General features: G+C 44.4%; 1 protein-coding gene across 1 annotated transcript in view; it reads left to right on the plus strand.

Moving 5' to 3' along the window:
* COL22A1 (collagen type XXII alpha 1 chain) overlaps positions 1-13,636 on the plus strand; it is a 242,723-nt gene that overhangs the window by 195,829 nt on the left and 33,258 nt on the right. Inside the window, exons 45-48 of the mRNA XM_036831041.1 lie at positions 965-1,018; positions 2,973-3,026; positions 5,819-5,872; positions 10,252-10,305. Of these exons, the coding sequence (XP_036686936.1) occupies positions 965-1,018; positions 2,973-3,026; positions 5,819-5,872; positions 10,252-10,305 (216 nt within the window). The remainder of the gene's footprint in view (positions 1-964; positions 1,019-2,972; positions 3,027-5,818; positions 5,873-10,251; positions 10,306-13,636) is intronic.

The following is a 13,636-nucleotide window of genomic DNA, read 5'->3' on the forward strand; positions in this document are numbered from 1 at the left end:
CCAAGATTGACTAATTGCCAACGACTTCTTTTACTGCATAATACATTCTTTTAAAGGAACTGAAATGTTTTTGTTTAATAACATTTTACTGGAATATACTTGTTAACATACTAAACACAGGGCCAAAGAGGTGACAGTTAAGAGAGATTGGAACCTTTGAATGTTACTTTCAGGATTAGTTTGTAAAACTATATTTTTGGTAGGTCGCAGGCTATGTCTTGATGACCATGATAATGAAGATGATGGTGATGTGAGGAGGAGGAGGAGGAGAATGATAGAGGTGCCAGGAGTGAATGTTGTAGTGATGGTGGTGACGATGATGATGATTGATATGAGGAGAGGATAGTGGTTGTGGTGGTGATGATGTCATAATGACAGCAACAGTGATGGTGACAGTGGTGATGATGGTGATAACGATCATAGTGATAATTACGATGAGAATGACGATAGCTGATGTTTATTGAGAGCTAACACTGAACCCATCACTAGTCTACTTGGTAGATTTCAGTTCATGTAATCCTCACAACAACCCCATGAGTCTGCTGTTATCATTCTCGTTTTAGAAGTAGGAAACAGAGAGTTGAAACAACTTGCCCAATGACACACAATTAGTAAATGACAAAGCCAGGATTCAAATACAAAATAGTAAAAAATAATAATTATATTTATTGCACTCTTACTATATCCTGAGCTCTATGCTAAGTGTTTTCCATGTATTATTTGATTTTATTCTCCCAACATTTCATGAGGAGGGCAATCATTACTCTATTTCGTAGATTAAAAAAACTACAACTCGGAGTTTAAATGACCTGCTCAAGGTCCCACAGCTAGTTTGGGCCTACAGCACAAACTTGATAAGAAATTGATGAAGAATGAGAGAATGAATGCATTGCAAAATTTTTCTTTTGCAACGTAGCACTAGCAAAATTTCCAGTAATTTTCTTTTTTTTTTTTTTCTCCTAAGGGAAATAAAGGAGAACGTGGTGCACATGGTGAGACTGGACAGAAAGGTGATCAGGTAAAAACTTATTTTGCAGTGAAACATTCGCCCTGAAGAAACATCACTATTTTTCCTAGGTAACTGTCATTCCACCGTTTCTGCACTCATTTCTTGTCTCTTCTTTGCCTTCGGTAGGATTTTCTTCTACATCATGTTTCCATGGTTTCCACCTGGGTTCATTGCCACACTCCCCTTCCCCGATTATCCGAGAAGCCTACCTTTTCTCTTCTTTAAAAACACGTATTTTAAAATTTTGTACTCGTTTACTTTTAGTGCTTCTTGCTCACTGAACTGGTAGTCATTCATTACAAAATGCAAAACGCCCCCTTCTTTCTTCCTGCCCACCCACCACTTCTGTTGTATGACTCTCACTGTGTGAGCTAAAATGCTTCATAGACACCCCTTCTCTGCTCAGGGCCCATCCAGCCCTGCTGGGCCACTGCTCCGAATGCATTGTAAGAGTGTTCCCGTGTGGATCTGAACGCTGTCTCCCATTCTTCTCCTATCCAGGGCTACCAGCTCGCCCTGCACTCTCAAGTCCTCAGCCTCGAACAGCCTTTAAGCCATTTAAACTGGCTATTCTGCTTGTGCCTTGCTGCTGTCACTCTTCTCCCTCTTTTCCTGTTTTCTCTCCCTCCTGCCCTTCCCCTTTCCTTCTAAGTCTTCTGTCCGTCTCTCAGTCGGTACTCATCGTAAACCAGCTCCGTGCCAGGCCCTGCACCAGGCTCTGAGATACAGGATGAGTGATGGGCAGATCCCTAACCTCACAGGGCTTTTCATTCAGCGACAGGGTGAGGCATGTGAGCAATGAATCCAGAGGCGGTGAGATAAGAGCTATATACTAAAGGTCTGAATGACATACTCAGCGAAAATTCCACTTGTATCTTGAAAGACAAGATTTTTTTGGATTATTCTTATGAGTTGAGAACGGCAGTGATGTCTGCACCGAATGCTACAGTTTGTGTTTTCCTGTGGAAGGAGGTGAAGGAGGAGGGCAGGGAGATCATTTCTTTCGTGGTAGTTTGTTTGGTTTGATAACATTGCTGTACTAAATAAATGCTGATGCAATACACTTCGCAGCATAACCGGTTTAGCTCATTCTATAATATACATGGACTCCTTGCCACATGGGGACGTGAATCTCTTTCTTAAAATAACTGTAATACTGTCATAGATGCCATAATTCAGCTAATCTAGCTATTTCCATTGTGGGTCTAAATTGTGTGTATATGTATTTATTTGTTTTTAAATTTTTATTATGGGATACTTCAAACATACATCAAAATAAGAGCATATAATAAAAATTACCCCATTGTATTTATCACCTGGTCATAATATCTTCCAGCTATTTGGCCACTCTTGTTTTCATCTATATCCTTCTTCCTTCACATTATTATTATTATTTTTTTTAATTTTATAGCTACTTTATTTATTTATTTATTTATTTTTGGCTGTGTTGGGTCTTCGGTTCGTGCGAGGGCTTTCTCCAGTTGCGGCAAGTGGGGGCCACTCTTCATCGCGGTGCGGGGACCGCTCTTCATCGCGGTGCGCGGGCCTCTCACCATCGCGGCCCCTCCCGCCGCGGGGCACAGGCTCCAGACGCGCAGGCTCAGCAGCCGTGGCTCACGGGCCCAGCCGCTCCGCGGCACGTGGGATCCTCCCAGACCAGGGCTCGAACCCGTGTCCCCTGCATTAGCAGGCAGATTCTCAACCACTGCGCCACCAGGGAAGCCCCCTTCACATTATTTTGAAGCAAATCCAGTTACAGGATAGATTTGTTTTTGTAAATATTATTAGATACTCCCTCAACCACCTATTTATATATATAAAAATATGTTCATATATGTATATCTATATCCAGAATTTTTATCTGAGTTAGAAGATGGATTCTAGCTGTTGTCTGAAATTCGGTAGTTGCACGAAGTGCAACTTTTTGGGAATCATTTAAAATAATTGCCTTGTGTTTTCCTAGGGTCATCCAGGAGTTCCAGGTTTCATGGGGCCCCCAGGGAACCCTGGGCCACCGGTAAGTAATTATTTTGAATCTCCTCCTCTTCTGGCCTTGTCATTTGTGCATACTTCCCTACTCCCTGGAGGTGGTATCACATGGACAGACCTCTTATTTTAAAGAGTGGGCTGACACCTGAAAGGTGTCTGGGGTGAAGCGAAAGTGCAGGTCGCGGCGGCGTCTGGGGTGAGCTCAGAGGGGCTTGGCTACGTTGAGGGACAGTGTAGTCAGAATGCTCTTGGGACAGGGGCCATTGGCAGGGATGCACAGGCTCCACTTAGCATTTTTCATCCAGCTCGGGTTGGGGGAAGCCTGCGATAATTCCAAGGTTAGGCTCTTAAGTAAGAAATGTATTATAGAAGCAACTTTCCCTCTTCCGTAGGAAACTGTCCCATGGTGAGAGGCTCAGGGAATCACAGAGTGTCGTGCAAACCCAGACTTTCTTGGATTTACTGTAATTGATAACAATAATAATAACTGCAAGTTATTACTATGTATTATTACTGTTTTCAACAGTTCATTCGTTGTCATTCTAAGGCACTAGTTATCGGTCTAGCTATAGCAACAACCTTTACTATCATCCCATTTATTCCCATTGACCCTCCTCCCCCTCCAAACAGATGTTCTCCTTGCTCTTCCGGTAGCTGTGGTGCTAACATTGACTGATGCTCTTCTTGGCAAATTTACCTCCCTTTGGTCTAGGTTGCTTGTCTGTCTCCAGCTGATCCGTGAGTTTATTCAGCATCATGCAGGTGTTTGTTGAGCCTCCACTTTGTGCCGTGGCTTGGACTGTTACTTGCCTTTGGGAATGGATGCTGAGTCAGCTGCCCATTCAGGTTTAGGGGCCAGTCATGCAGAAGAAACTCGAGAGCAGGCGGCTGACCCTCCTGGTCCATCATGCATTGTTTTTTGAGTGTTCATGATGTTACATATAGATACCAAGAAGACAGAGCTCTTTACTTTCACAGTTTATTTTCTGGTGCTCTGTTAGCATTCTTCTTCCAGTAAAACCCTTACCCTGTTCCCAACCTGCTAGCTTAACTAGATTCCAGAGTCTAGGATGCCAAAAGCTGTTGGCAAAGTTATGTAGAAGAATCCAAATTTAGAGTAGAAATGCAATCATTCTGTTAGGTGTGTAATTTTCCCCTGCAGCAGCCCAGATGCAGGGGAGCATGAACCTTAGGCTGTTTATCTAAATATTATCAACATCTTTTTATTTCGTGAACATTTACGGGGTCCTCACCTGGTGAAAGACGTGGAGACAAATCAGACTGCAGCTTGTCTCCAGGATTTGTCTTACACGGAAAATAAGACACACCTTCTACAACTGTGTCAGATTTCCTTGAGGTCCAAGACCGTGGTGTGGCCATTTCTGTATCCCTAAAACTTTGCCAGCACCTGGTACGACATAGGCACCCAATAAATGTATGCAAAAGGACTAAATAAAGACTGCTGGAAAGGTGTCAGTAAAGTACTGCGAGACCTTGCTTATCTGTTATCCCATGCGTAGTTATTACCTGCAGTGCTCCTGGCCTTGGGTTGGCCAACAGACACGCACAGAAGAAGACCACTGTCATCAGACTTCTGATAACAGAGAGCCCTTTATGGAGATCTCTTAGTGTGTACCTGGTGCTGGCTGGCTAACTCTTTATGTGTATCACCTTACTCAGTTCTCTCAACAACTCAAAAGTCAGTGCTGTCTTTTTCTTTTTTTTTCCTTTTTCTCCATTTTACAAGGGAACTGACAAGCAGAGAGGTAAAGTAACTTCCCATACAGCTAGTCAGTGGGGACACAGGACGTGGACCCAGGAACTCTGGCTCTGAGAGGGTGCACTCCTAACTGGTACCCTCAGTTCTGTGCTGAGCACATTGTAAACATTGCCTCGTTTACTCCTCACCTCCCTATGGCATGGGCAATATCACCTTCTGCCTTCTGTGAATAAGGAAACTGAAGCATCAAAGCCAGTAAGAAGCAATGCATCGATTAGTCTAAAGAACCTCTACCTTTATCACCCAGCCAGCCCAGCTCCTAATTCATTCATTTATTCAAGAACTATTGTGTGTCTACTATCTCCAAGGCACTGTTTTAGTTCCCAGTAAACAAGGTGATAAACACTAAGATGTCAGATGGACGCAAAGGCTGGAGAAAAATAAAAACAGAAAAGGGGTGGTGAGGAGCAGGGACTTGCAATTTTGGATCTGGTAGGCTGAAAATGTCTCACTGAGAAGCTGATACCTGAGCCAAGGTGTGGAGGAGGGCAGGTTAGGAGCTCTGACACATGGGGGTTTAGACTGCAGGTGGAAGGAACAGCACGTGCAGTAACCCTAGGGCAGAAACCTGTCTGGGGCTCACTCTGCACCACTTACCTGTGTACGACTCCCCTTCCCTTTACCCATCTATGCATCTCCTCATCCTTGGATTGTCGATACAGGCAATTGCCTTCCTTAGCTCTCTGGAAGATAAATCCAATTGTTTATTTCTTGTCTTCTGTCCTGAAATGTTCCCTGATGTTAGCTGAAAATGTCCACTCTGAAGTGAGACCATTTACTCTCATCTTATGGATAATTAGCTGGTGAATGCTTTGGCCTCTCCTGAAATGCGGCTGCTGTCCTCCCGACATCTTTGTATTCCCAGAGGCTATCCCAGCCTGATGGGGAAGGCAGAAACACCTCTGAAACACTTACAGTTCAGACAGCTGGGAAGGGGCACGGGATCTAAGGTCTGTGCATTGCCTCACGCACGAAGAGGAGGTGCTGATGACCTCTGTTCAGATACACAGCAAACTGGCTTTCTGCTTTACCACCCTTAGGGGGCAGGTGGAATTGCCGGAGCTGCGGGACCGCCAGGAATCCAAGGATCCCCGGTAAGTTCCTCGTTGGAGAGGATGTGCCTTCAGTTTGTGTTTGGACTTTCCCAGAACCCCAAGTGTTTGCCAGCCCTGCCCTGGTCCTCCTTAACTCCTGTGGCTCACATTCCAAAGGTCTGTTCACTACTGGTCGACCACAGGAGGAATTGCTTTATGTTAGAACCCTGGTTACCTCGCCTCTAAATTAAAGGTTTGGATGAAATGACCTGGCAATCTGTGATTCCAGAATTCAGCTTACAACCAATTCAAACTAGTTCAAGGTTTAGCCCTATCACTCTATTCCTTTTCTGCTTGGTTTCTATTTGGAAGAGGCACAGGGGAGGAGAAAGCCTTGGAGCTACCCCGTCCTGAGCCTGTGGTATGAGCCAGGTGGTATGTCAGGCAGGAGGTAGCTACTGTTATCCAGTTGTTCAAAAAGCAGAGTGAAATTAAGAAAGTGGAAGTCACAGGTCAAGGTCCTAAAACTACACAGGTGGAGGTAGTTGGAATCCAAGACTTTTGTCTCAAACACCAGCATTATATTCATTGCATGAAGCTGCCGGGACCATTCTTGGTTTCAACACCATAAAGCAAAGGTGAACCTCAGTTTAACAGGCACTGTGCTCATAGTCATTACATGCATATTCACTTAAAGGAAATTACGGTCCCTTGATATCCCTTATCTCATCTGACTGCCCTATCAATAGGAATCATTGTCTCCATTTTATAAGTAAGGAAAGTGGGCATAAGAGAAGTAAAACTACCAGTTCAGGGTCACATGGTGAGGAAATGTCAGGGCTGGGTGCAAACCCCACTCTACAGAAATCTCAGTGTCATGTTCCAGGTAGGGCTATTGCTAGCAAGAAGGTCAACCCTGCCCTGGTACCTCTGGACTCTGGTGCCAGGAGCACTTCCTCCTCAGATGAGGAAGACAAAGGCCAGTGGGGTGATGTCACTCATCCAAGGTCATACAGGAAATTAATGTCCAAGTTGGGAGTTAAGTCAGTTTGAAAATTCCCATTTCAGCATTCTTTCTGTTACTCCACGCTGACCCACTGTGCGGGATGGTCGGGGTAGGGGCAGGAGGGATGTCGAGATTGACAAATAACAGCCACATGGTTCTTTTTATGATCATCATCTAGCTAATCCTTTTGAAGCAGCCCACCGAGAAGTCCCAGGATGAATAAAATATGAACCATACTGCAGGCAGCTTTTTATTGATTCTCAGACAGAAAAAGATTTCCCCCATAAAAACTAATGGACTGTTTGCCTGAGGAGAATAAGATGTGGGTCCCAGATGTAAATCCTAGGAATTAAACTACATTAAATGAGATATTGATTCTGTCCTGGCAAGTTATACCTGTGCTTGAAGTTGCCCGTGGTCTTGGTATTTCCACATAAACATCAAACCAGAAAACAGCTGAAGTTTTCTTAGCACAAATAATGAGTATTGGTAGTTAAAAAACAGAAATAAAGAAAGTTAAATAGGGAATAGTTAAAAATATATATATACACACAGAGAAATCTAAAACATTTCTATTGCATTTTGAGTTAAAACATATAAACCATTTGCCAATCTTTTTGACATGGGATGAAGGCCCTCGTTTTTATTTCTGTTCCCCTGAATAGAGTCTCTTGTCATTATATTGTAGGGAGTACATCCACCCATTTACTATTTGTTGCCTCTTTAAAAAGTGGTTTGAGGGACGTCCCTGTTAAGAATCTGCCTGCCAATGCAGGGGATACGGGTTTGAGCCCTGGTCCGGGAAGATCCCACATGCCGCGGAGCAACTAAGACCGTGCGCCACAACTACTGAGCCTGTGCTCTAGAGCCCACGAGCCACAACTACTGAGCTCACGTGCTGCAACTACTGAAGCCCGTGAGCCTAGAGCCCGTGCACTTCAGCAAGAGAAGCCACCGCAATGAGAAGCCCGTGCACCGCAACGAAGAGTAGCCCCCGCTTGCCACAACTAGAGAAAGCCTGCACACAGCAACGAAGACCCAGTGCAGCCAAAAATAAATAAATAAAAAATAAATAAATTTATTTTTTTAAAAGTGGTTTGGGTGTATAACAACATCTGTGAAGCAATTTGAATGTAGGATCCTAGTTTGTTAGGATTTTTTGCAAATCTTTTATAGCTATCTTGTGGTACAGCTATCAGCTATATATTTAGACAGTGAATGTCTCATCTTTATCAAATATTTTCAACATCTTAATTTGCGAAAAAGATCATTCTTTTTCTTTTTCCACCTAAATTTCATTGGGTAACCTAATGAACAATTAAACTGTGTAATTTCCATAGCAAACAACAAGTGGTGAAAACAGGCTTGGGAACAACCATACTGACTCCTTACTGAGTCTTCGACTCACCTGATTGGAGCAGAAAGACCCTAAATAGTAGATATTTTAGTCTTGAGGGCCATACGGTCTCTGTTGCAAATCCTCAACTCTGCCACGGTCAGGTGATATCAGCCACAGACATTATGTAAACTAGCGGTGAGACTGCGTTCGGATGAGACTTTATTTGCAGCAACAAGCAGAGGGCGGGAGCTTGCTGACTCCTGTCCTAGATCACTAGTGCTTTCATAGCAGGGTCTTGGGAATAATAAGCGTCCAAGAAGGGATCCAGGAAGCTCTGTTATCAATATGTAAAAATACCTAACTAGGGTGAATATTTGGCCCAAGTTGACCAAAAAACCCACTTTATTTGTTAATGTTTGTAGGTGTCGTGATATGGGGAGGGGGTGAATGTTTTTTTTGTTTTATTGTTATTATTTTGCATTGGTGTAAGTGGTGATATGTCTAGACAGTCTAAAATATCACGCAACATAAGTTTACAGAGATGCAGGTCATGCCAAATTGTTATCAATGCAAATGTGTAAACATAGCATTTCATTTTTTAAGAGCTAAGAGTAACCTCCCATCGTGAATAGGTAGAGTGTAGATACTTTTTTTTTTTTTGAGTGTAGCTACTTTCGAGAATAGGTTTTAACAAACCAGTAGTGAACCTAAAACATTGTTCATTCTTCACTAGTTCCCGAAGGACTAGGAAAAAAAATTCTCAATATCTTTTTTTTTAAATAAATTTATTTATTTATTTTATTTTTGGCTGTGTTGGGGCTTCGTTGCTGCGCGCAGGCTTTCTCTAGTTGCGGCGAGTGGAGGCTACTCTTCGTTGTGGTGTGCAGGCTCAGTAGTTGTGGCTCGTGGGCTCTAGAGCACAGGCTCAGTAGTTGTGGCGCACGGGCTTAGTTGCTCCGCGGCATGTGGGATCTTCCCAGACCAGGGCTCGAACCTGTGTCCCCTGCATTGGCAGGCAGATTCTTAACCACTGCATCACCAGGGAAGTCCCTCAGTATCTTAATGATGTGACACTGGTATCTTTCATTTTCTTCAGATTTGGAAATGAAAGTCAGTTATTGAGTTTTTATTGAGTTTAACTAGTACTTACTAAAGAAAGTGTGCTTTGGTCCCCTCATTGAACACTTTACATGACAGTATATTAAATCTCTATGAATCTGAAATAAATATCAAAATATTTTTGCTTTTGCTTTTCTTCCAAGGGGATAACATCACAACCTTTAAGAATATTTCATTTTGTGTGGAATGTGGATCAGAGTGTAAAGCCAGACATCAGTGTTTTATTGCAAAGGAAACAGTAGCAGGAAATTATAAAGTTATCAGGACTTTCAAACTACTCATGGTAGAGATGCAGGATGATATAAATATGCACATTAGAATAAAAATGATAACACTGATTACCTCATCTGATTTAGAAACTCTAGTTGACAGTGATGTGTATTTTTGCTGAGTAAAATGAGAAAGGAAGTATTAATGCACCTTGGTAAACACAATCTTTCAAGGTCTGTTTCATGGGGGAAAGGGATACTAAAAGCAAGCACTGATGGTAAAGAGTTGGGGGACCTCTGGATAAGATGGTGTTAGTAACAAAACCATGTGCCCCTGGTCAGCTGGTCAGTTCTTTACTTGTCTTGAGTGCTGTATGCAGAAGCCCTGCAGGTGCTATGGTCTGTGCTGTGAGGCGGTCTGGGGACAAAGTGCAGAGTTGGATCTGGACCCAGGTCTTGTGGACCCCTAAACTCCTTCCCAGTACGCCTTCCAAGCACTAATTCCCCGCGTCTATGTAATAAGGCCAAAATGAGTTCCGGTCTGCACACCAACCTGCACGACTGTGCTCTGTCCAGGGCCCCTCCCTGCCCTCCAGGGAAGCAGCGCCTGGAAAGGAACCAGGTGGATGAGGCAGATGCAGAGGCACCCGTTGCTCCTCACTGAAGACTCCTTCCAACCCACGAAGGCAATTCTGGGTGAGATCATTTACCTCCAGAAAAGCCAATCCGAGAAATTTAATGGTGTTTCGTGTCTTGGATCTTTTAGGGGAAAGAAGGTCCTCCTGGCCCCCAAGGCCCATCTGGATTACCCGGAATCCCAGTAAGTGGCATTTTTTTAAAAATCTAGTTTCTCTACTACAAAAATAAGCAAAGAAAACTATATTCCACCATTGTTGACACAAAGCATGTTTACTAGGGAAATTTTCGGCATTATAGAAAATTAGAAGAAAAAGAACACTAACCAAAGCCAATTTTAGTCTCATTCTTCCTTTATGTATTTGTTGTTGTTTACTTATGTAAATAAAATTTTCATCTCTCTCTCTCTCCACACACACACATCAATCAACAGACACATACATGCATAACTGTGATAATTGTGATAATATAAACATTTTCTATTTTCCACACTGGTATTAAATGCTCATAAATTTTACATACATTCTACCCAATAAATGTACCATAATATATATGATTATGCTTCTATTGCCTCATAAGTCTTATAACTATTTTAAAAATCTACAATAGATTATTTTACATTAGGTTATTATTTTACATTAGATTACTGTTTTACATTAGATTATCATTTTATTTCTATAGGGTGGTGCCCAAAAGTGGAGTCTACTGGTCAGAGCACAATAATACCTAAGGTTCTTGATACATACTGCAAAATTACTTTCCACAAATGTTGTTCCGGACTTTTCAATTTAATACACTTCTCAATAGGGTCAGACTCTCCAGTATGTTAGTAATAAGGCTGGTCCAGAGAGGCCATGTGCTGCCTTCTTCATTGAGAATAAATCCTTGTGTGGCTCCTCGTCTGACGTGTGCCTGCAGCTGGGACCTCTCCTGGACACAGCCCCACCCCTGCCCTCCACGGGGCATCCTTTTGTTCCAGCCATACTGGCTTCCTTTTGGTTTCTAGAACACTCTGCACCCTCTCCTCTCTAGGCCACAGGGCCTTTGCACATGCCTTTCTGTCCACCCAGAATGCCCTCTTGTCACTCTTTCACTATTTGATGCCTTTGATCTTTTCCAGCTCATCCCAGGCATCACTTCCTAGAACTTTCCTCTGCCCCCCAGGCTAGGATAGGCTCTCTTAATCTCTTTTTCTTTTCTTCCTAAGTGCCTGTCTCAGCTGGTAGTCACATGTTTATTTGCGTAATGTTTTGATTAGTGACCACCTCCACCATTATTCACTAATTGATTTGCTCATTCAGCACACACTGATGAGGCACCTACTGGGTGCTGGATCTGGGGACCTAACAGAAGAGTGCCTGGTAATCATGGGCTTATGTTCTGGGTTGTGGGTTCTACGGGACGAGGCTTTTGTTCCCCACACGTGGTGGGCACACGGCAAATATTACTTAAATAAATATGTGGATGTGTGAATTGTTTTCCCAGAGCCCTTCCTCCTTGAGTGTCTGATAAGTGCTACTGTGGGTCAAGCAGGCATTTCTGGGGCATCACCAGTAGCCGTCACTGCAACCACACAACCCCGGAGGTTAAGTTACCTGTCCAGGGTGCACAGATCTTAAAAGACAGGCTGGGATGTGAAACCCCAGTTGGTATAAACTGCAGCACTGTAGCCTAGTGTGTCATAGCAGCTAGGAAATACTTGATTTAATTCCAGGAATAATAAAGCTAAGGAGAGAAAATTCCAGTTTGAATTTTCTGCCAAACCCTATGGTCAAAGTCCTAGGGTACTGGAGAAGAGAGAAATGACCTGAGATACGAGTATGCGATTTTCTTAGTAGTATCCCTCCTCTGTCCCACCTTCCCTCTTTCCTTCCTTCTTTCTCTCCGGTGCAAACCCCTGCTCCCTCTTATCCTCAGAGGAGAGCTGAGACATCGACCTCCCTGGCACCTCGTGAACTCACCCTGTTTTCCTCTCTGTCTCTGTCTCAGCCCTGTCCCTGTACACTCCAGCCTTGCTGCACACCCCTTCCTCCCAGCCACTCTAAACAGCTTTACCTTCCTCCAAGTCATCCCTATGTAGAAAACTCTTCCTCTCCCTCTGCCGGGGCAATAGGAATCATCATAGCTTTCATGCGCATTGTGCTAACCGCAGGGCGGGCTCAGTGCAGAGCTTTCCACGTGTTCATATGCATAATCCTCACCACGCCCCGCTCCTCTGTTCATCCCGAGGTCTCGGCTAGACATCATCTTCTCCAGGGAGACGTCCTTGAACCTGCCCAGTGGGGTTAGGTGGGAATCAGAGCTGTGCTCTAAGAGCACTTCCTTCATAACCCCTTGCAGCACTTGGGATTTACAGTCATAAATACCTGTTGGTTTTCTGTCCACCTCCACCCACCCCCTCCCCCATCACAGAGGCAAGTGGGTGTTTCCTAAATCTGGGCTGAGTGCAGGACAGGAGGAAGGAGTGATCCAAGAATGAACAGCACGCGCCTGACCTATGTATGCCGGCATTCGAGGAACCGGATGTACCCAACCAGCGCGGAGTGGTTTTTTTTTTGGCAGGGGAAGGGTCTCACGGAGAAGCCAAACGAAAAAGGAAGAAACCATTGACACAGAGCGTGATGCATAGTGCGATAGATCAATGGGAAAGCCAGGCCTGGAAGGGTGCCTGGGGTGGGTGACACTCATAGATGAGTATTCAAGGTCAAGTTATCCAGGCAGAGGAAGTTGAGTGGGGTCACAAAGAAGGTACTTCAGGTAGAAGGAGCAGCAACCTGCAAAAAGACGTGGGTCTGTTTACTTACACTGACCGACTGTAAGACACGTTCAAATGGGAAGTGGCTTCCATGCCCGGTAGGGGCTGTGAGGGATACAGTGTAACCTTTCACTAACACTCTTTGAGCACCGACATTGGACTTCCATGAAATAAAATTATAAAACTTCCCGTGATTAAGGGCCAGCTCTGTGCCGTGCACTTCAAGAAAGACCCTTCATATATGCCTTACAGCTCCTCCGCCTGCAGTGTAAGTGTCAACATCCCTTTAATTTATTAAAGGTGAAGAAATGAGGCTCTGAGAAGTGCACGGATTGCTCAGCAATGCCGTCAGCAAGAGCAGTCTTTCTCTCTTGGAAGCCACATTTCCTTCTCAGGTGATTCAATAGGCCACACTCAGCCCTCTTGGGCGTCGTCTGAAGTGGCGCTCCCGCTGCTTCCCGGAACCAGGTGCCTGCCCCAGGGGTCCCCTGGGGTCTCCTGCCAGCCTCCGGCCTCGGCTGCTCTCCTTCCTGTGCGTGTCTCACCTGGGTACGTTGGCTTTCTCTTCTGTGCGTGGGTCTCTTGACCCTCTCCCCGCTGCTCCGTGCATGGGAGAAACGGTTTCTGGAGTTAAACCCTTAATTGAAAAGAGGATCAGTACTGCGGGGCCTCCGAGTCAGCCAAGCCGGCGTACCTGGCGTTACCATGGTCATGCCAGGAGCAGGGTCTTAACGAGTTACGGGTGCACGTGGAGCATCGG

The sequence above is a fragment of the Balaenoptera musculus genome, chromosome 17, assembly GCF_009873245.2.
Source record: "Balaenoptera musculus isolate JJ_BM4_2016_0621 chromosome 17, mBalMus1.pri.v3, whole genome shotgun sequence".
Taxonomy (NCBI): Eukaryota; Metazoa; Chordata; class Mammalia; order Artiodactyla; family Balaenopteridae; genus Balaenoptera; species Balaenoptera musculus.